General features: G+C 38.3%; 2 protein-coding genes across 3 annotated transcripts in view; one reads left to right on the top strand and one right to left on the bottom strand.

Moving 5' to 3' along the window:
• LOC116722129 (WW domain-containing adapter protein with coiled-coil-like) overlaps positions 1 to 23,688 on the top strand; it is an 81,504-nt gene that overhangs the window by 52,195 nt on the left and 5,621 nt on the right. The window lies entirely within an intron of this gene.
• On the bottom strand, positions 411 to 18,471 carry LOC116722131 (calcium-dependent secretion activator 2-like). The gene is given in 9 exon segments (XM_032566301.1): positions 411 to 554; positions 2,902 to 3,013; positions 6,156 to 6,277; positions 9,248 to 9,481; positions 9,666 to 9,694; positions 9,697 to 9,745; positions 11,950 to 12,282; positions 14,458 to 14,571; positions 17,979 to 18,471. Coding segments are annotated over 9 exon segments (1,476 nt in total). The 5' UTR covers positions 18,318 to 18,471.

The following is a 23,688-nucleotide window of genomic DNA, read 5'->3' as shown; positions in this document are numbered from 1 at the left end:
GAAGTATTTTAATATTTATTTAGTGATTTTAAGAGCTATTTTCAAATTTTGTCTGATACCTGGGACAGAAGCCCCTTGTAATATTAGTTACACCTGAAGTCAAGTTCAATGTTCCACGGGTTTCATCTTGCCATGCTCAGATCCTGCATCAGACTTATCCCTTTAACAGTGGTTTCTAAGAATTTTTAAATGGCAATCTTCTTGTAAGGCTAGAGGAGAAGTGCATCTGTCAACGTGTCAGACGATTGAAAGATTTTTGTTGGATAATATTAGTTAATGTCGATAATATTCAATGGCTCTGTGTTTTCACAAAATCTGATGTGTGAACAGTCAATTTCCTGCTTGCACATGAGAAACCTATGCAGTAAATACCTTTCCATTACCAATGCAGCACAGACAATGAAACAAACTCACCCACTATGCTTCATGTTGGGAGGCTTGTCCATGCGGACGGCCAGTTTGATCCTCAGATCTGTGTCCTGGCTGTTCTTAGGGACCACCATCCGGTGGAACTCTGCCTGCTTTGGACCACTGGTGGTGGGGATCAGGACCATCTGAAAGTGGGTGAAGAAATACAAGCCTTATGCTGGAAAGGCTTTACTGTATCTTAACAAGTGAATACTGAGACATGAAAGCAGCTCTATAATCACTTCTGGTGGTAATTAAATCAGCCTACTGAGCCCTATAAGCCCACTTTATTTGCTCAGTTCTGTTTCTTGCCTTGGGACCACCACTGTTTACTGATACTCATATTTTCAAAACAAATACTTCAGAAATATAGAATATTTGATATTGTGAGGCTGTTGTTATAACTCGTTCATCATTGGTTTTTATCTTTGACATATTTTTGCAGTCTAAGCAAATGAAGATGAAAGAGGAAGCCAGGGATCAGAAATTAGAAAACCTAAAGACTTTCCTGTCTCAGAAGAGGCTCTGGCTCCACCAGATCACCAACCAGTTCTGAGGATGAACCTTCACATCGTCTTTATGGTCTTTAAGGATTCTTTTCTTTTAAATGAGCAGCTGGCCACATTTTTAACTGTAAAAACTGGTGTTTTACCAACACTAAGTGCTTAATAAACATGATTTGATTTAAAAAAATAATTGGACAGAATTTATTCCCCTTGTTAATGTACCACTTCTCTTTCACACATTTTATTTGTTTTTAGCTTTCAGGGCCCTGTGATGGACTGGTGACCTGTCCAGGGTGAACCCCGCCTCTCATCTGATGACTGCTGGAGACGGGCACCACCAGCCCCCCTCACCACCCTGCAAGGATCAACGTGTTCAGATCATGATGGAAGGAAGCTTTTAAGGTAGATTGTCTCCCTTAAGTACAAACTTAAAACACCTTCATAGTTAATGCCAACATCAACTGATTCTATGATATTGCTGACTACTTCTGTAAAGTGCAGCAGTGCAGTTAATGGGAAAGTTCTGTTGTTGATCCTCACTGTTCTTAGGAAGGAGAAATGTCAGTTTGTCTGGAGTAAAACTGGAATACTGTGATACTGAGTTAAAACAATACTCTGTCCTTGATGAAATATTTTTCACATTTCTTCTAAAGTGTGCTAATTTTCATAAGCATGTTGTCTGTAAACTTTGAATGTATTGACAATTTGTACAATTCTGTGATAGAAAATTGGCAATGTACTCTTGAAAAATGTGGGTAAGACTGTATTTGATGGGATGTGCATAAGACTGACATGATACTGTCATAAACGTGACACCTGTTAGGAACATACTAACAGGTGTAATGAAGTGTCATTCGGTAAATAATGACACTTTTAATGAGAAGTTGTTTTAAAAGTTGGGTGACAAGTGTTATGTCATGTTTATGACAGTGTCATGTCAGTCTTATGCACATCCCATCAAATAAAGTGTTACCAAAATGTGAATATATTGAAAGTACAATGTAATTAGTTTCACCTGGAAAGTGTGTTGTAATTGATCCTTCTGTGTTCTGGTAGCCTGATGTGTTTGCAGTACTGTAGTGTGTATGAAGCATGTAATGTACAAAGTGGCAAAGCAGAATAATTAAAGACATTAAGTAACTAAAAAGTTACTACATTAGCAATTATAATAAACCAAACATGTAATTGTAGCATACTGTAATCACACTACTAATATATAAAATATGTAATGCTGAAAATACATTCTAAATATATTTTAAATGTAATTCATTCACAAAAATAGTACACTCAAAATATACTAATCAAGCACATTTATATTACATAAAAAGCAATATACTTAAAGTATACTAAGTGTAACTTAAGTTGTCCAAAAAAGTACGTTGAAGTATACTTCAAAAGTACACTTTAAATTGTGCTTTAATACAATTTAAATACTAACACTATTTACATTGTAGTAAAACAGGTATAATAGCACAAAATTAGTTGTTCCAAAATGTCACACTTTAAGTTAACTAATCCTAAGTGAACTTGAAGTATACTCATGATTAGTCTGACTTAAAGTATGCTCAAGTATGTAAAAATTTAACATACTTAGTATATTAATTTTTCACCAGGGTAGTTTGCTCTTGCTGTTGGTTTAGCAGGTTTACTTTACAGTTTTAACCAACAGAGCAAACTACCTAGCAAACTAGAGTAACAACAATATCGAAGATCTCTGTTAAACGGTTTGGATACGGAACTTGGGAGGGGAAAGAGGAGACACTCTGCAGGCCAGTGACTAAATGTAGGTTAATCTCAACTCTTACATTGGAATATATGCAGCAATATTGCAAGTACACATTTTCCTAACAGTGTGCTGCCCTTCTTCATGGAGAGAAAAACAAATTCTTCCAATATTATTACCAATCCTTAGGAAAAGCAACTAATCCATCTCAGCCATCAGTGGTTAATTCACACGTATTTATTTCCATTTAATTTTTGAACTTACCCTGCCCAGTTCCTTGTCTTCCAGAGCCAAGACACCAGTACTTTCTGTAAAGAGCTTTACTTTAACCAAAGGCAAGGGATGAGTTGTAGAGAAGTCTCCCTGAGTACCCCATCTACAAAACACCAAATTAAAAACTATGAAACAATAAATATGATGAAAAAGTGATCAAAACAACATCAAAAACTTTAGTATTCAGTATTCAGACCCAATTAACATTTTTCACTCTGTTTCATTGCAGTCATTTGCTAAAATCAAAAGTTCATATTATTTCTCATTAATGTAGCAGCATCCTACCTTAACAGACAATCTTGCATATTTTAAATCATGTAGTACAACAACAACAACAAAAAACCCTTGTACTGAGTTTAGACGCATTGAAGGCTTTTGACTCAGTCAGATGGTTCTTTCTTTAAAACATGATGTCCGGGTACTGTAGTTTACAGTACCCGGGTTGTTTGCAGGGGCAAAGCACAACCCACGTATTGAGGCTGTAATCCTCGTGGCGGTGGATTACAGCCTGGTGGCGTTTGCCGCATGTCTTCCCCCCTCTCATCACCCTCTTTTCTGTCTAACTACTTTCAAATAAAGGCCACTAGAGCAAACAAAAACTTGAAATAAATAAATAAAAACATGATGTCCAAGTTTGTATTCCACCAAACCATGATTAATGTAATTGCAGCATTGTACATCAAACTATAAGCAAGGATAAAACTCAACTGAGATCTATCAGATCCCTGTTCTTTGGAAAGAGATCTTTGTTTCACTGCTCCTTTTTGCCCTTTTTATAGAGCCGTTAAATCAGTAGATTAAGCAGAGGACAGACATTACAGGAGTTCAGATGGCATCTGGGGAACATAAGCTGTCACTGTTTGTAGATAATTTATTGTTAGTAGTGGTGTGCTTAATCATAATCGGCCAATTTTCGTGAAAACGTATATGATCATAATCCCTGATCATTGTCTTTTGTTGTAGATGACGGACCAGTCACCTATATCTCATTCTTTGCAGCCTTCAGAAGTCAGTGTATCTCCTCCTTTCCTTCTCACTGTGCAGCAAAGTCTAAGCCCTGTCATGTGAAACTTTAATGCTCTGAGAGTTTGCGTCTTGAGATTGGAATAATACATCGGGGTTGAAGCAACAAAATGCATCAACACAACAAATTTAATGACATTTAAAAAAACAAGCTCTTGATGGAGTATGGTGAGTTATCAAAACTCACTGCAGAAAAAAAGACATCCGAAGCGGCCAACAGCAGGTAAAGCAGCGCACAACTACTAACACTCACCCGGATGAGCATGACGGTCAGAAAACAAATAAACCAAAAAATTATTTAAAAGTCATCGGGCTAGTGGGCTGGGCTGGGTTCGGCCCTCACTGTTGGACTGGCACTACAGGGTACACAGACGTAATATGTCACAGACTTAGCGCCGTTCGAGCTTCACCTGACAGTTTATTCTCACATCGAACGTCTGCTTGAAGCTGCAGCATGTAAGGTAAAAATAAAAAAATACAGGGTTTCCCCTAGAAAACTTGCTAAGCCCGTGGTCGGGGCAACGAGGCAGTCCACCAGCAGCCCACCATGTTTTTGTAGTAAAAAATATTAAGTTGACAGGAAATGTAAAAATATTACTGGGTAATTATATGTTACGGAAAGACATTGCCAGTGACATGCCATTTAAATCCACAGCTAGTCTTAAAAACAATAAATATCAATTCATTCATATGAATTGATATTCATATTAATATGAATACCAATTATTTGCATTTCTGTTTAATCCAAATTAAGTAGGTGGCTCCAGAAGGCCATAACGCTGATATTTCAACACAGATCACAGATATAGAAATTTACCATTTGTTCATGGAAAATATCAATTCTATTAAATTTGATTGTATGGTTTCAGCATACATAAATTAAAATACTTTAAATTCCTTAACATTTAAATGTAAGATTTTAAGGAGCTGACAAGTTTACTTTTTAAAAGTTCTTAGAACAATCTTCATAGTTAGATTGCTTTGTTAACACAGCTACAATCTGATGCTCAGAGAGTTTGAGTTCTTTGAGTTTGAGCTTCATTTGTTCACAAATGCATCTCAATAAACTACAATTATCACCGATTGCTTTTTAGGTTGGCAAATTAAACTACCGTCTTCTAGAGTTTACTAAATCTATGTTGAAATGCTGTTACAGGTGCTGATGTTTTTAGCAGCAAAAGTGGCTCTTTAGTAAAATTCTGCTCAAGGCCCAATACAACCTTGGGCTAGCCCTGCAAGATGAGCTAAATCCGCTGCACAACACAACAAACAGGAGATTTAATTTAATCCTGCTAATGTGGCTTAAGTAGCTTTTCCATTTTGTGTCTTTGAGCTTTTAACAAGCACCACAGAAACAGTTTTGGTTGTCCAAGCTTTATGGAACGAGATTTTAAGATCTCCCCGCATTACTGCGCCCCCTGCCATGAGGCAAGAAAACTGCCTGCCTCACCTCGAGTCTGTTCTCTGCTGTTTCTGATTACTCCTCAGCACACGAATCACATTATACACACCGTTGGTGACAACAAACATTGTATATTATATAGAAAAGCTTAATGATGGAAAATCAGTTTATATATTAAAAGTTTTTTCATCACTGTATTGGCGACGTACCGACAGGAGGAACATGCTCTCAACGAGTGGCAGTCAGCGCAGTTAGCGAGAGGTTGCGCAATCCAAGGTGAGGCTCAGCATGCTTCTGAGCATTTGAATGGGAAATTGCGAAAATTCAGCAATTTTTAAGAAAAATAATCAAAATTGGTAAAGCTAAATGAAAATAAATACTTTATAGTACAAAACACGGGTGAGAATAGCAATATGAATTATCTTATCATTATATTATTTTTCCATGATGACAGGCGAGGCTCTGCCTCCCCTGACCGCACGTCACTGGTGGCTACTATCCAGTAGCTCACCACCATCACGTGTGTGAATCCATAACTGACTGAAGGTAGTATGAAGTGAATTGGACTTGATAAAGTCATTTACCATTTAAAAAGCTTGCTTGCTGATTTGAATTTTGGAAGACACAAACTATCATAAAAAACTTTCAAAGTTTACAACAGTAGGGCGACTGTTGTTAACCACACACATGGAGACATGATGTGAGGGCAGAGGGAATATTTACACACAAGGCAGTCAGAGAATTCTGTCCTTCACTGCTTGCACAAAGGCTATTGCTGCCCGTTAGAGCTATTGAGTATTAACCTTTGAGGCAAACTTACTGTGGTCTTGAAGCTTCTGCTTGGTCAGTCTGAAGTTTTTCTCCGCCCTCCACCTCCATGGTGCAGTAAACAATTCGGTTTGGAGCGACTGACTTCAGCCCCTGGACCTCAACAATGACAACCTGAAACAGACATGGGAGGATCCATACTAAAATATTATTCCTAGGATTAATTGTCAGACAACATTTACTTAGACGGGTAAAGGTGATAAAACAAGTTTTTTGCACAGGTTGTCACATTATAACCAAAAACCTAATTTGATTTCATTAGGGGTTTTTTTTTGTCAAAGAAAAAAAATTAAATAAAAAATAATTTTAAAAAGGACAATTGCAGTTCCAGCTACAGGTTTATGGAGGAATTTTTCTGTCATAATCTAAGAGTACACATTTTCAGTCTGAAAGCAGAATTTTATTTTCTTCTCAAAACTTTTTAATACTACATTTTTATTTTTGAAAGCATATATATATATATACTATATACTGTATATATACTGTATATATGCACACAGTGTATCACAAAAGTGAGTACACCCCTCACATTTCTGCAAATATTTTCAGTATATCTTCTCATGAGACAATACTACAAAATGACACTTTGACACAATGAAAAGTCGTCTGTGTGCAGCTTATATAACAGTGTAAATTTATTCTACCCTCAAAATAACTCTATATACAACCATTAATGTCTAAACTACCGGCAACAAAAGTGAGTACACTCCTAAGTGAAAGTTTCTTAAGTGTCAATATTTTGTATGGCCAGCATTATTTACCAAAACTGCCTAAACTGGGCATGGAGTTCACCAAGTACCACGTCCTCCTCAGTGCTGCAAACCGTCGGCAGTAGGACTGTAAACTATTCCTCAAATGATTCGAGAACCTCAATTATTAAAATTCCTCGAGGAAGATTTATCTGCCTTGAAGCTTCGTTAAAACATGTTTTATTACTTAGCGCACCGTGCTCCGACCGGGTTATTATTTATGTTGGGCAGCACTCTCACTTCCGCCTATGAATTGTTGCTAACTGCTAGCAGCATAACTTCCCATTTTTAAGCTCGGTTTGGGAGGATTTTTTTGATTGATGATAATGTCCGGGTTTTCATTGTTTTTCGGGGACCAATAAGCATCCTTAAATTGATTGGCGAGATGCCTGGCATACGACAGCCTTTCTCCTTCCGGAGCTGATGGCTGAGAGCGAACTATGGGGAAGAGAGCGGTGGGATTATTGTATACAGGTGAGCAGATAGACTGAACACTGCGGGCGGCTGTTCTGTAGTTGGACAGCATAGCTTTATGACGAACCGGAAAATACATTTCACAGTAATTTCACACGCTCGCAACAAATGGGTGGCGGAGCGTATCGTGGTGTACATAGCTGGTAGATGAGTTTCTGTGTGTGACTAACGAAGGTGTCAAATTCCCCACAAAAGCTATAAATGGCTAGGAAAGGTGAGAGGTCATCCATTAAACTGACTGAAGATGAATACATTAACTAAAGCTGAAGTAGAAATTTCTTATAAGCTTATTTGTGAGCCCGTCTCTTTATTATTAAATTAAATACAATTTCAGATTCCTGTATAACTTTTCTTCAGGTTTAGAAAGTGAGCTATTATTGTTACAGGTTAGGGATGCTCAAAAATGAAAAACTGGATTGATGTTGATATCCGATAGCAATAGTGCTGTTATGTTAATCGATATTTTATTTTATTAAAAATTCATCATCCGATTATTCGATTAATCATAAGAATAATCAATAAAATACTTGTTTACAACAGCCCTAGTCGGCAGCAATTAGTTTAATGTGCTGACCTTGTTAACATCTAACTTCTGCACCTTCTCTTTCTTTGCTCACCTGGTGCCTCATGTACAGTATAAAGCGTGCATAGGCACAAAAAATGTGCGGCACCATATTTTACGCACAAGTTGGTATTATAAAAATTTACTTTGCGTCAAAGTTTGCGTAAATATACGCACATACTTTATTTCCCCTGGCGTGAAAATGTGCGTCAGTTCACGCAAACTATTTCTGTGAACAATATCAAACTACAAAGCGTCAAAACTCACCAAAATACAGTAAACTCTGACAACATTCAGTTATTTAGACCAAAAAGCATCTAACCCAAAAAGCATCTACTATTTTGAATAAACATTCACATTCCCCACAAAGGACTCTCTGACACACTGTCTTTAAATCCCGGCTGAACAGTCTGCTGTTCAAACAGGCATCTGCACAATCTCTCTTTTTTTTATGTATTATTTTTGTTTCTGTGAGGTGACTTTATGTGCCCCTGAAAGCAACTTTTAAATTAAATATATAATTATTATTATAAACACTTACACTGCTACAAACAAGAGTGTTTCCATGGTTAATGCTTCACATGGTGGCAGATTTCCGGGTATTTATACTCATTTACATATGTATTTAGGGGTGGCGACAGGCGGACCAGCAGCTGCGCTCCTTTTCCCGCAAATTGGGATGAATAAAGGAAAGGTGTGCAGCCATGTGCGTGTGCACGGCTTTATACATCCGGATTTTTTTGTGCGACGCACTTTTCAAAATTTATCCGTATGCCAAGTTTTACTGTGAAAACTGCGCACTCATTTATGCATGAAGTCCCAGGTGAGCTACCTCCTCCTCTATTTAGACTTAAATAAGTAGATTAATACATCTTTAAATGATCTATTCTGGTTTAGTTTTCTGTGTGCTGCATGTATTGTAGGATATTAAAAATGCGCCACAGAAGCCTGAGACAGACCTGATCCTCAACCTTCTCATTTTGACTTTATTCAAAATAAAGTCAAAATGTTTTAGATCTGACATGTAGGAAACATAAATACATGGAGCTCGTTAGTTGCTGCTAACAGGTGACATTTTTGTTCCCTTGCAACAGACTGACTTTTATCTGTGAGTGTTAGAACAGAATCTGGCATTTTATACATGTACAAGAAAATACATCTTGGCTTGGCAGAGCTGAAATGTATTTCACATTATTAAAATACAAAACCATGCCCTTTTCCTTCCACTTGTTTTTCTAAAAAAAATAATAATAATAAAATACATACTATGGTTGCAAGCATCTTGCATACTTAACCAACCTCCAGGTTAAAGGTCAGCACAACATCAGATTTGGACAGTATGTCTCCTTCATCCCCTATATCCAAGAAGGAATTGTTCATAGAGGAGCGCTTAAGCTTCTGTTTGAAGTCTGGACCTCCTTTGGACACTGGCAGACTCTCCAAGTTAGCCATCAGCAAGTTGACAGAAGAACGCAACTCTTCAATGTACAAAGCCCCCATGTCAGTAGAGACAAACTTTGGGTTCGTCCTTTCCTATAGTATGTACAGAGAAAAGTTACCTTTAACTTTCTTGACATATAAAAACACCTGCAAACACTAAACTTTTCAAACTATTAGTAAAGTATTTATGAGCAGCCAATATTAAATGTGTGGCTCATTTTAAACACATATTGTGCTATAAATTGCTTGACACAATCCTAAAGAAACCAGATCTCACCCTAGCAATCTTCTCAGCCAGCTGTAGCCTCCGTCCAGCTCTCTGCGGATCTGAGCAGCTTGTTCATCCACATTGTCAAGCTGTAAAAAAGCAAACAAAAATGAAACAGAAAAAAAGAAGAGCGCTGTCTAAAAGGTGAAAAACATCCCTGTTTTAGAAGCAATTTAAAAAAGGTAAGTTTCTGGTTTGGACATGCGGAAGCCCTGCTGTGACATCTTAAAATATAATTCTTGTTTTACTCACCGCTGCCTGTCTTTACTGCTCTACACACCAACAGCTTCAGCAATTAAAATGACAAGTCAAGGATGAAGGATTAAAAAAAAATAAAATATTCTGGACACTTTAAATAGGATGACACAGCTGTAGTGCAAAACATATATATTTTAATAAACTTTCTTTAATGTTTGTCTTTTTAAGACTATATAGTTGGTGTGTAGGTATTGTTAATGTCTGGCAGTGACACATAATCACTAACGTTTGTCTGTCACCTATGAAATGGGCCAGTTTAACACGATTAAGCTTACAGGAAACTGCCTGCACCGTAAACAACCGTCCTGCACTGTGGAGAAAGAAGTGTTGATCAAAACAAAGCGGCTGTTAATGTTAATTCAATATCTGGAAGTGTGACCAACACAAACTGGATGGCTTATTTCACTTCCTCTGGTGTCACTGATAAAAACTACAGGCAGGCTGCAATTCTAAAACATTGCAGAAAACAAATGTCATCGTCCACAACTTCTCCTCCTGTTCACTGATTGGTCCGGAAGAAAGTCTACCGAAAAGAATCTAAGTGAATGGGACTCGGTGAGAGCTCACATAACCTGAACTATTCCACTTCTGCTGGCTGCTGTCATTTCTGATGTTTTGAAATACTCTTGGTCATCTTTTCTGATTTTCAGATTAATTCTAATGGCCTTTACACCTGGAAGCCCTCATTGCACTCTTCAGACTTTGTTTGCAGGAAAGAACAACTTGAATTGTCACATACTTTCAGAAAAATCTCCCCCTACCCCCCTTTTTATTTTTATTTTTTACAATAAACAATATTTCAGCAGGTACTTACTTAAGGAGGGATGGATTGTGGTCATGCAGGTTGCAGTAACAAGCTTAATTTACTTTGCTTACAGTCCTTTATAATCTTAGATGAAATGGGGTCCAGAGGACAAGTGGAGCTTTGCACGCCTGCAGTGAGTTTGGATGACTCTTCTGGGATAACATGAAAGAACTGAGACAGGTGCTGAGGGCTGTGAGGATGAGGATCATGTGGAGAAGTTAAACAATGGTGATGTTTAAGGTCTGTTAAGCTAGAAAAATTATAATTCAACAGGGGCACCAGCTCTAGGAGCTTCAGAAGGGTTTGAATACTTTTTTAAGTGTCAGTTTAAGAGTACAGGAGCAGGTGGAAAATCAGCTGTGATGTGGGTTTAGATAAATATGAGCAGCTGGATCAGATAGGGCAGGACTTGAACAGATAACTGGCTGACTTATCGGTCTCTGCCTCCACTGCTAAAAACACAAAATCTTACCATGTTTGGTTTAGTTTTTTAGGGCAAATATCTTGGTGCCCTTGGAATTACACAAAACTAATTTACAAGTAACTTTTCAGCACGATAATAGCTTGAATGAATAAATCCTTAACATTGATAAAGATGTCCTTATTCCATTGGCAGATTGTTTCACTTATAACATGGGAAAAATGTCTTTGTGTGTGTGTCTGCCAATACAACATGTACATTTCGAGTGTACATGTCATCAGTGTGTACTTGAAATGCCTCAGCATTCACAACAGGATCTGATGAAAGGGAAAACCTGTAGCATTAGCAGAGAGCAACAGGGGGAATGGGAGAGAGTGAGTGGCGCTAAACAACGATTGTGACCAACAGAGCCAAGATGTGCCTCAGGCTCTGATTGGTTGTTTCTAGTTCAATTTCCTCACAGTTTATTTGTCTCATACCATACTGTCACAACATAGAGAGTTAGTTTCTAGGGCAAATATCTTAGTGCCCTTGGAATTACATAAAACTATTTACAAGTAACTTTTCAGCAAGATATAGTAGCTTGAATGAATAATTCCTTAATATTGATAAAGATGTACTTATTCCATTGACATGACCAACCTCCTGCACGCCTCCTTCCAGAAAACCAAACCGCAAGAAAAAATGGTTGTTAACATTAGCCCAGTTTTTACTTCTGGGACAATTACTGACATGTTAAAAAATATCAGTTAATAAACACGTTAATGCATCCCTAAGGTGAGGTCATCTGCTGACAAAAATCCACTTACCTGACAGGCATTGTATAGCAGCTGGTGCTCAAACTTGCGGATGCCCAGTATCTGCTGGAACATTTCGTACAGCTGCTCTTTACTGAGGATGAGCTCTGAAACAGCACTCAGGTGTGCCCGCTGTGGTTGGCGCCGCATGTCTTCCTCCCCACAGTAGATGGTATCATACTTGGTAATCCAGGAGCTCAGCACAGTCTCTTTACTCAAGCCACCGATCTCCGGAAGGCTGCGCACCCGTCGCTCAATGTTTTTCTTAAAAACCTCGCGAAAGTCATTGGCTGAGCACCCACCACTCTGAACCATTCGGTAAACTCTCTCACTCTTCAGAAAACCCTGTTTAGAGAGAGAAAGAACATACTTAGTTATTTGTTCATATGGTCCACTGAAATAGCTCAACATGTCAACACTTTCAAAGGAAAAAAGGGAAAATTGTTTAAGTTTAAGTGCAGTCTGGCTTGTTTGCAGCCAAATAAGTCCCAGCCACACTGAGGTATTTTGGTAAGACTGAAAGAACATCAGCAAAAATAGGTCAAGTCAATTAATTACCAACCTTTCCAGAGGTCTTTAAGAAATCAATGAGCCAACTTACTCCCACAGTGCCTTTCAGATACTGTGGGAAGAAAGACTATGAGTAAAATATTTAAGGTTCTTTTTATCAGAAGAAAATTATCTGAAATACTTTTCATAGCACAAAGTGTCTAACAATCCATGCAATTCCAACAGAAATTAAAAACAAATAGGCCCATAAACCATCGTGTCTGGTACAGGTGTCCTGAAAACTTTGTAATCCCAAGAGTTATTCTTGCTCTATGTCCAGCAAGTAAAATTACTTTGCTGGACATACTTTGCTATGACTTGATCTTTAAAAACCTAAGGTGGCCTTTCCAACTGGCCGACCCCATCCAGAGACAGTGCCAAAAAAATAAAATCCAAACAAGCTAGCAAACCTGAGCTGCCCAAACGAGACAGTCCCCAACCTTCCAACGAGCTCCAACCTCAACTCCACCTCCCAGGTTCCAATAGACTCCTGCCAACTGTGGGTTTCCACCCTGTGGGGAGCACCGACTTCACTAGCACACCAGTGCATTTCTGTCTGTGGCCTGCATCAGGGTTTTTCTACCTCTTGATGATCTCATTCTGACATTCACAATGTTCATGATAACTGAAACAATGAACAATTGTTTAAAGCACAACTGTTTGGACAAAGGATGAAGCTCTTGGTCTATTGTATCCGATAATCTCCAGATTAGTCCTCAGACTGCTGTCCTCCATCATCCTGCTTTCTGATTTCTATATGTTTCTTTTCCATTCTGTAGAGCGCCACAAATTGCCAGCCATTATTACTTATAAAGTGATCGGCAGGAGACTTTCCTCCCACCCTGCTGCTCAAATTAATTGAGGCCCTTAAACATCACTAAATTATTCATGCAGGAGGAGAAGCCAGAGATTAGAGACAAAGAAACGGGGATCTGCAGGCTGTCATCTGTCTGGTGAAGAATAAATCCATATACTTTATTTCTTGTAAAAATAGACAGAATAATTGCTAAAATCTCTTACAACTTTGTTAAAAACAAAAATTAACTTAATCTGACATTTCAAGTTCAAAAAGTGGTCAAAAAATCATTTTACAAAAACCTCTGGTCATCACACACACACACGCCCCCACACACATATATACATACACACATATATATTACTTAATGTGATATATATATATTTTTTTTTTTTTACTGAGTGGCAGAAACAGGCTTCCGTAGAAACGGGCTGCCGTACTTTGTGCTATTGCAGCGCTTCTGTCTCTTGCTCCTTTTTCCTCCGATTGCACCATTTTATTTGTGATTGCACCATTTTATTTGTAATTGCACCATTTTGTTAATGATGGCAGTTTTGGGGTTTGTAGGATTTTATTTGTGATTGTGTCCCTTTTTGTTTGGATTTGTTTTGTTCATTGAAGGTTTTTGCTTCTATTTTCTGTTATTGCAGAGATTTTTTTGTTTGCAGAGCTTTTCTGTTGCATTTGTTTGTTTTTTGTTGTTGCTGTTGATGTTTTTTTACATGTGTTTGCAGCTTGTTTCGCCGTTTATGTCCTTGCACCTGTCGGCCACAGTAGCTTGGCAATGAAACATTATAATTGTTTCTAAATGACTTGACCGGGCTGGCAGGTCTCGCTGTGGCTTGCGCACGCCTCCTTTCACTCAAACTGGATACAGGCGTGCCTGTATTGGAATTTATATCAATTCTTCATCAAGGTATGAGTCAAGCTTAAAAGCCACATCACTTCCTCTGCTTATGTAGCTCAATGTGAACCACAAATATAATCTAGAATAGCTTTTAGAGGTGCGCAGTTAGAGGGCAGTGAGGGATGATATGCCTTTGTGAACAGAGAATTATGTGTCCGTAGTTATGACAAGAATCAAGGTGGTTGATGAGAATCAGAGTTTCTTTGACCAACACACATTTCTGTTTCTGAATACAGGAATTATTTACATGAAGCTTGTGTCCCCTCACCTCATAGTAGCTTCTCACAGCATTGCAGAAAGCTTCATCAGCAATAATCTGAGTCTCTCCATTGAGGAAGGCCAGGAAGCGCTCCTTCACTGTCTGCAGCTGCTGCTTGTTGACCTTACAGAGAAAACAGAGGAAGCAGGAGGTACAAACTTAATACAGTGAAACTTAAAGAGGAGTACATGACTGGAAAAATGAGTTCCATATAGACATGGGGTATACAACAATATTCTACGGAAAATGGTGTAAAAAAAGAAAAAAAGGCATAACATTATTTTTTATAATCAGATTGTGATGTTACCATTGTATTACACATGTTTTAATGAGGATAAAAGCAAACTGTGGTAACATCACCTGAATCTGTGCTCTTTACATCAGATATTAATATGTCTAAGATTTGGGTCTTGAAAGTAAGACCCATAATCGTTTCCCAGTAAGCCTCCAGGAATAAGGTGGTTATAGAAAAATATTCAGATTTTATTTTGTGGTTTTAAAGGCTCTACATTGAAGACAGTGAGACATAAAGGCATACATTTTGTAAATTTCTATCTGTTCTCTCTTCTGTTCTCAGCTCCCACACACAGAGCTGGGTCCACTTGCTCAGCTCTTCCTTCCCGTTTCAAACTAAAATTAATTCTTATTTTTTTCTGAGATAAATGGCAGAAAAGCCATTTAGATGCAAATGTCTCTCCAATGATTTTTTTTTGGGGGGGGGGATGGACAATTCTAGACTTTTCCAAGATTGGGGGGGTCCCGACCCCCTGGGATTTACGCCATTGTCCTGCCCACCAAAGGTTTTTTTTTCCCCAGATCACACCAGTCTAATCTGATTTGACTGTTTGTTTATAAATGCCCCAAAAATAGCTGTACTACTAGTTGTCTTATAGAGTTTACTGTACAATGACAATAAATCAAATCAATAGATAGATTAGATAATCTACCCATCAGTGCCATGACTGAGTGTGTGACTGACTATAAACTCCTGTGTGGGCAGCACCATTGGCACCAGAACAGTGAGATGCTTCCAGATTCTGAAATCCAGAATAACAACCCTGGATCACAGAGCAAATGAGCTGAACGCATTCCACAAAAGGTTCAGTTCCGGAACAAACTCATCATCATCATCATCCTCTCTGTCCCCAGTCATACACACATCCCATCTTCCTCTGACCCACAGCTTTCCTGTAAGATCTTAGATGTTCCATCTTCCACCTCAGTCATGGACTCTTCTGCTTCCACAAGTCTGTCTTCAATCACATCAGGAGATGCTGCTGCTCCCTTTGCGTCCCCCTCCCACTTTTCTGTATCTAGAACTGAAAAGGCACCCGGAGAGACTGAACTGGACCCGGGCTGCAGGTCCAGATGGTATCAGCCCTGGAGTCCTGAAGGCCTGAAGTTGCAAACCAGCTCTGTGGGATTCTGCAACATCTCTTCAACCGTAGCCTGACAGTTCAGTCAGCTACTACATAGTGAAGTAGTAGTGAAGTTCCTCCCCTTCATTACTCCTCTGTTTAGTAGTAAACTTATTGTAGGATAATATAGTTAATAATTCAGGCTATGATAGAACCTGACTGAAGCTGATGCTTGGAGTAAAAAGAAGTAAAACCCCTTAGCAAGATACTCTGTTGCTGTGACTGATCAATAAAGAATATCTTATCAATAATTAAAAAATTACAAAATGTCATAAAGTATGATTACTGCTGAATAGACAGATCAAGCAAAGTACGAAAGACCAAAGCACCAAGGCTGACATCCACAGTGCCATCTGGTCTACAAATAAAGTAAATTTATACAATCCTGCTATATTTATATTCTTATCCATTTCCCTTCCAATAGCATTGTAGGAAACAGGAGAGTACATTTTCAGAATGCTGAAGGTTTGTCATACACTGGGTTAAAATCTTGTCACAAATACATACACGACTGGTTCCAAAAGTGGTTTGGCTCATCCATCTACATCCCATTTCCTCAGAAAGCAGTAAACACATGAACAATCCAAACTGCATCACATAACACAAGGTATACATGGGTTGTGAGTTATTTACACTTACTGACACTAAGTTAATAACCAAGCCCCACCGTTGCTGAAAGCATGTGCACAACCTGGTTATGAGCTTGATGACACAGTATCAGGATTTAGTACCTTCGAAGTTATAAAGCAGATAGGAAAGAAATAATGTTTCTGATATGTCTGTGTTTCCAGTTGAGATAGATCAATGTAGAGAGGTCAATGTAGAGAGGTCAATACGGAGGGTATTTTGAAAGTTGCCAGGTGGCGCTGTTGAGCCGTTTGTGATTTTTGCACGACCTTTAAAATACGTAATTTTCATGCAGTTTTGATTATTATTGATTATGATAAGGCCTCCAAAAGGCCACGTACTTTAGGTGGAAGAAAAAAAATAGTAAACAGTATGATTACAACAGGCCTTTGCTTTCGCTGCTCTGGCCTAAATATTAAACAGCCTCATCAAATATTGCAGGTGTTTCTGTGCTTTGCTTTAGACCTTTGTCACTGTGTAAATCTGTTAAAAATTTGACACTGAATTTAATTTCATCTTAGATTTTTGTACTGAAATAGAATTTAAATAAAATTTGAACATTCTTGCTGAAAAAAATTTTTATTTTATAAAACATTGTTATGTTAATGACACAGATGATCTCACGGTATCATGGAGAGATACTGCCAGAGAATGGTGCAGTGGAGCAGTTGAGAGCACTGTTGTCTTGCAGCAAGAAGGTCCTGGGTTCAATTCCCGGGGCCTGGGTCTTTCTGCATGGAGTTTGCATGAACTGAACTGAACTGAACTGAGCCAAATGAACCAATTTAATGACATCTGGTGGTGCTTTGAGTTTAGTAGATAATTAGTGTGTCACACTCAATTTACAACATTCAGGTCCTGTAAACAAACAAACAGTTGAAGTTGTTTAAACTGTAGGCCCTCACTCTATAACCCATGAAAGTTTTACTTTTTGAATTGAATTATGGTTATTAAACAACTTTTCCATGATATTCAAATTTCTTGGAAAGGATCTGTAGCTGACTGATGGGAAGTGATGGATGGCTGTGAGAATAAAGGCAGACTAAGATCTCAGTGTTCCAGGGTTCTGACGGCGCCTCCGTTGCCAAGTATAACAGACTCCTTGAGTGATTTGTGTCTTTAATTGTTTTTGCATTATACACAATGTTTACACAATTTCCTAACGGACATAACATTAGATCTACAACACTTTATGCAGTGTGTGTATGTTTTGGAAGGCACTTTTAAAGTTGGAAACCTACTGATTGTTTGAAAACCAAATAAACTTAATGTGTTGCGGAAAAGAAAGAAACTATTTGTTTTTCAATCATTTGAGGTTAACACTATGCTGAACTGTTCTGTGCATTATTTTCATTTCAAGCCATGTAAAATTGTGATGTTTTAAGGGTTTGCTAAAGCAGAAGAGTTCGCTTTGTTTGGTTGAGACTTCTCCAATATTAATTCCCTGCACTGAGAAGCTAAAGCCTCCTTGCTGTTCAGTCTCACCTTCTGCTGTCTTCGGGCCATGTCGGTGGGCTGCTTGGCGTTGAACGGATAGGAAATACACCGCAGAACAAATACATAGATCTGCAGCTTGGTCCTCCTCTCCTTTTCCTCCTTCTGAAGACGCTCTCGCTCCTTCTTTTCCTCATCGTCCACCGCAGAGGGGCAGTCTTTTGCACCTTCACCGGGGGGTTCGGCAAACTGCAGCTGCTGACCGCCCGCCCGCCCGCTGTCTCCCTGCTTTTCTGCCTCTGAGAAGGCGGACGGTTTCCTCGGAGGCTCTCTGGTAACTTCAGGGTCGGACTCCCCGCCCGTGTCTTCGCTAGAGGACGGGTCCAGCATGGTGACAGGTGTTAAAACGCAGACTAACAGACTAATAACACGGCAAAGTCCTGTTCACGCTTTAGTTTGTTTTAGTTGACGTGGCGCTACCGCCAGCATATCTACTGTCAACGCCGTTTTCCTGCTGGAACAAGTGCTGCGTTTGAAGTCACGACCTGGGTTAATGCTGTTGCTGATGGCGACGTCAGGGCAGGCGGAGTTTTTCCGGATAAACGTCGCCGCGTGAGCTTCGTTCCTTCACGCACAGAAAATGTGTTGGAATGGCAGCGCGCGCGCTCGCTCGCAGCCACCGGTTGCTACAGAAAGCTCGATATGCGTACAGGTGAGCAACCTGTGGCTGCGAGCAGAGATGGGTTGAAACAGAGCGAAGAGGTGTCACTCTGGACTTTTTTAAATGCACCAATTTTTTCTCTCCAAATTACACATACAGTAGTTGTGTATCAAGGGTGTAACTTTGTGTTGCAAGTTGGTTGGGACACAGTTACGGGAAGGCCTTTTATTCTCTAGTGCTAAGAATAAAGCCAAACTTACATGTTAATGCCAGATAGTCTTATTCAGAACATTAGGATATACAGTACGTCCTGATCAGGCTTGTCAGATTAATAGTAAGCCTACTTCGAAAAGTAGTAATAGGAGGTATTAAACATATTACGAAATATAAATATGTTAAAACATACGTGATCTAATTATGTCTTTCACTTGGTGATGGAATTGTTGACAAAGGAAACTATATGTGAAATATATGTGAAACTTTTTACAAATCATTGTATGAGTCTAGACATTCTCCCGAGGAACATGATTATTTCTTTAATTCCTTAAGTGGCACAGAAACAATTGGTGACCAAAATAAAATATTATGCGACTCTCCAATCACGCCTGATGAAATTAAAGAAGTTATTAATAGTCTTAAATCAAATGAATCTCCTGGTACAGATGGGCTTACATCAGAAACTTTTGGATGGATAATGGATAATGATAATGGATCAATGATGGTGGATAATGATATTCTATCTGTAAAACAATTGTTTAATGAGGATGGTCAACTATTTAATTATGGTGAGTTTCTTTGTTAATATAAATTCCCTGTGACCCCTAAAGAATTTGCTGTTGTTTTCGATGCTATTTTAGCAGGTTTGAAATTTCTTATATCAACCTCAGGTAGAGCCCATGTCCAATATCCCCAGCTCTCCACAGTTATTTATTGGTAATTCAGACCCGTTACTTAGTATTAAAACAGGAAATAAACATATCAGAGAGATAATCCAGAGGAATACTATTACCAAACCTGCTTTCAATCTTTTTTTGGAACAATCTTTATTTAGATATTGATTGGGAAACAAACATGGTTGTTGCCAAGAAAGTTTTTTGTCTCAAATAAAGTACGGGAGGGCTCTCTTCAAATTTTACACAGGTGTTACCCTGTAAATTCAGTACTGAATAAATATATTCCAAATATTGATCCTCTTTGTTCCTTTTGTCACATCAAACAAGAAACATTAACCCCACCTGTTTTGGGAATGCTCTTTCAGCAAAACGTTTTGGTGTGACTTCAATATTTTCTTTAGTCGGAAATGTAATATACATTTATTATTATTCCTTTGAATGTTAAATATGTTTTCCTTGGTATTTCCAATAATAGTATTTGTTGGAAAGAATATATTATAAACTTTCTTATTCTATTATTCTTATTCTAAGTTCCACATACATGCCTGTAAATTTGCTAAGAATAAACCAACCTTACTGTTTTTAGAGCTTATGTAAGATGTTTTTTAGACTCTAAAAATGTGCACCAACTCTAAAGCTATGAAACTTATAACCTTAAGTGATGAATTTGATTTGTAAACTGTTATTTTTTATTTTTTCTCATGGAATCTTGTGGATTTGTTACCCCAGCACCGCGAGCATGCTACTATCTGCAATTGTATATGCTTTATTTGTAAATAAAGTTTATTTTAAAAAAAAGATTTTTTAACCCTCCTGGGTCTCTTTCGGTTGTTGCTTTAATTTCATTTTTATATAAAATTATTGAGGTAAATGGCATAGGATGTGTTTAGGTTGTACACGTTATCTCTTATTGTCACCTTCCTAAAATAATGGCTTAAGTCATTTTCTTGTTTTGCTAAAAGTGGTATTATTATTTCTTTATTATTTTTGCCTAAAATATGTTTCGGAAAAAAAAAGTAGTGATTTTTTGTTGTTGTTAAATCTGTTTGGGCAATGATATGCCTTAGATAGATAGATAGATAGAGATAGATAATCACACACACATATATATATGGGGTGTGTGTATATATATATATATATATATATATATATATATATATATTCCAACAGATCCACATTTTCATCTCTCGCCCATTTCCGTCTTGTTCCAGTAGCCCATTTGTCATCAAGGTGCTCTGGTTCCCCAACACCTGACGCAGACCTTGTTTGGCCGGGCGACGTCTGAGCCGGCATGTTATGCATTTTTGTGTCTCTCATGGTATGAGGTAGGCAGTAGCTTGAAGGGTCTTGCCTAAGGACCCAGACTGGATTCGAACCCTGCCCTCTCGGGTGATATACTGATGCCTTATCTATTGAGCTATCCATGCCTGTGGTCATCGGGGCCCTCGGGGCAGTCACCCCCAAACTGGACCAATGGCTACAACAGATCCCAGGAACAACATCAGACATCTCAGTCCAGAAATGTGCAGTCCTTGGCACAGCCAAGATACTGCGCAGAACCCTCAAGCTCCCAGGCCTCTGGTAGAGGGCCCGAGCTCAGAGGATAAGAACCACCCGCGGTGGGTGAGAAGGGAATTTTTTTTTTTTTTTTATATATATATATACTGTAGGATATATATATATATATCCGTACATGTATATCCGTACATGTACAGAGAGAGGAAGAGGTAGATATACAGTATGTACACTCAACAAAAATATATAAACGCAACACTTTTGTTTTTGCTCCCATTTTTCATGAGATGGATTCAAAGATCTAAAATTCATTCCAGATAAACAATATTACCATTTCTTTCAAATGTTGTCCACAAATCTGTCTAAATGTTTGATAGTTATTGTGGGCAGTATAAGGTACACCTGTGCACTAATCATGATGTCAGATCAGTATCTTGATGTGACACACCTGTGAGGTAGGATGGATTATCTCAGCAAAGCAGAAGTTCTCACTATCAAACTTTTAGACAGATTTGTGGACAACATTTGAAAGAAATGGTAATATTGTTTATCTGGAATGAATTTTAGATCTTTGAATCCATCTCATGAAAAATGGGAGCAAAAACAAAAGTGTTGCGTTTATATTTTTGTTGAGTGTAGATAGATTGATTGATTGATATCCATATGTAGATATCTATATATAAATATATAGATATCTACATATAGATTTATATACATTTATAGAGAGACAGACAGATTTAGATATAGATATAGATAGATATCTATGTCTATATATATAATTAAATTTAGAAATAGATATATATATCTTGCCCAGAAAGATAAATCATTTTCTAAATTCTTTTCCAATTTGTATAGGTTTAGACTTCTAAAAGGCTCTTTTTGTTCCATGTTGTTCACATTTTCTTTTTCCAATTCTCCCTTTAATTAATAATGTGGTTGTCTTATTTTCTGTTTAGAATTAGAAATAAAAATCTTACAATGAATGAACATGAGTACTGATGTTGAAGGGGGAAGCCGGAGCACCCGGAGTGAACCCACAGCTGCACAGGGAGACGTTTCCCACCGTGCAGTCCTGGCTTTTTAATATTAAAATGTCCAATTAACAACAACAGTAGCTCTTTTTCCAATTACCACCAATCACCCAACCCACACATGGCCCCACCCCCTTTTAAATCTAATATAAATTGATGTCTATGCTGGATGGACGTTACTTCTGTCTTTGAACTGGCGCAGACATGATGGAGTTACAGCCTTTTTGAATCGCCTCCACAGAGAAATCTTTTTCATGGCGCTCTCTTCTTGTTCTGAGACATTGTTCTGCTCAGCTGACTCTCCAGCTGCTTGAGTCTCTGATTCCTCAGGTGTTGTTTGAATTCCATCTTTGTTTAATGCAACCTTTATCTGTGGAGGCGATGTTCTCTGTTTTTCCATTAGACCACTCTCCCCTTCTGTGCAAACTACAGGAACCCTACCTGTTACGTCTGAGACTTTGTAAGGTTTTGTCTCTATTTGCTCAGAATCTGTCTGTGGGATCTCTAGTGTTTCTACATCTGTTCTTGGTGTCTTATTGTTGTGGATCAAGTTTGATAGATCTGTCTCTATTAGGTTTACAACAGTTTCTACTTCAGCTTTCATTGCCGTCTTTCTCTTATTCATACATTTTGATTTAGCCAATGGTCTTTTCTCATCTGACTGATCCCCATTCTGTTGTATTTCAGGGACCATTTTGTCTTCACTCACCTGCTGTAGTTCACTAATCACTGTTTCATTGCTATGAATCTCGGTTATGATGGAGGCTGTCTGATCCCCGAATATTTCTGAAAAGAAGTTTTCCGGTATTGAAACTCCATCTTGTTCAGTGTCTTCCACAGAAACCGTATCATTGTTGAGGGTCTCCAGCTCACAGGCAGCTTTCATTGCTGCCTTTCTTTTGTTCTTACACTTAGATTTCTCTGATGGTTTTTTGTCATCTTGCTGGTCCCCACTTAGTTGGGTTTCAGAGACCGTTTGTCCTTCATTGATCTGCTCTACTTTAGCGATCTGTGTTTCAATCATATGAATGTATGTTTTAATGGAGGCTATATGATCCACAACTGTTCCCAGTATAGAAAATTCTTGTTGTTCACTGTTTTCATTATTGGGGATCTCCAGCTCACAGGCAGCTTTCATTGCTGACTCTGTCCTATTCTTACCTGTAGATCTCTTGAATATCTTGGTCTGCTGATCCTGATGCCCATTCAGTTGTGTTTCAGAGGGCTGTTTTTGTAGCACTAAAGAGATCTCAGTTTGTGTTGAAACTGTTTGACTGACTGGTTTTATTGGATAACTGGATTCCTGCAGATCCATCTCAGTTTGTGTTGAAGCTGTTCGACTGACTGGTTTTACTGGATAACTGGTTTCCTGCAGATCCATCTCAGTTTGTGTTGCAGCAGATTGATAATTTGCTGTTTTCTGCTTTGGAATTTCTTGTGAATCTGTTTGAGTCTGAACAGAAACCATTGACTTCTTGCTCTGTCTGCTCTCTGAGAGTCCTTTCCTTGCCAGCTCTTGCTGCTGTCTAAGTTTAGCACTTAGTTTTTTATTTGTGTCAAACATCTCATCAAGTTGTTTCATTAAGTATTTCTGCATTTCGTTATTCGACGGTTTCAAGTTAAACTGGTTCCTGTCCATCCATCTCTGTTTGTGTTGAAGC

Source organism: Xiphophorus hellerii, chromosome 6 (genome assembly GCF_003331165.1).
Source record: "Xiphophorus hellerii strain 12219 chromosome 6, Xiphophorus_hellerii-4.1, whole genome shotgun sequence".
Taxonomy (NCBI): Eukaryota; Metazoa; Chordata; class Actinopteri; order Cyprinodontiformes; family Poeciliidae; genus Xiphophorus; species Xiphophorus hellerii.
Note: the sequence above shows the minus strand (reverse complement) of the source record. Positions and strands in the feature narration are given on the sequence as shown.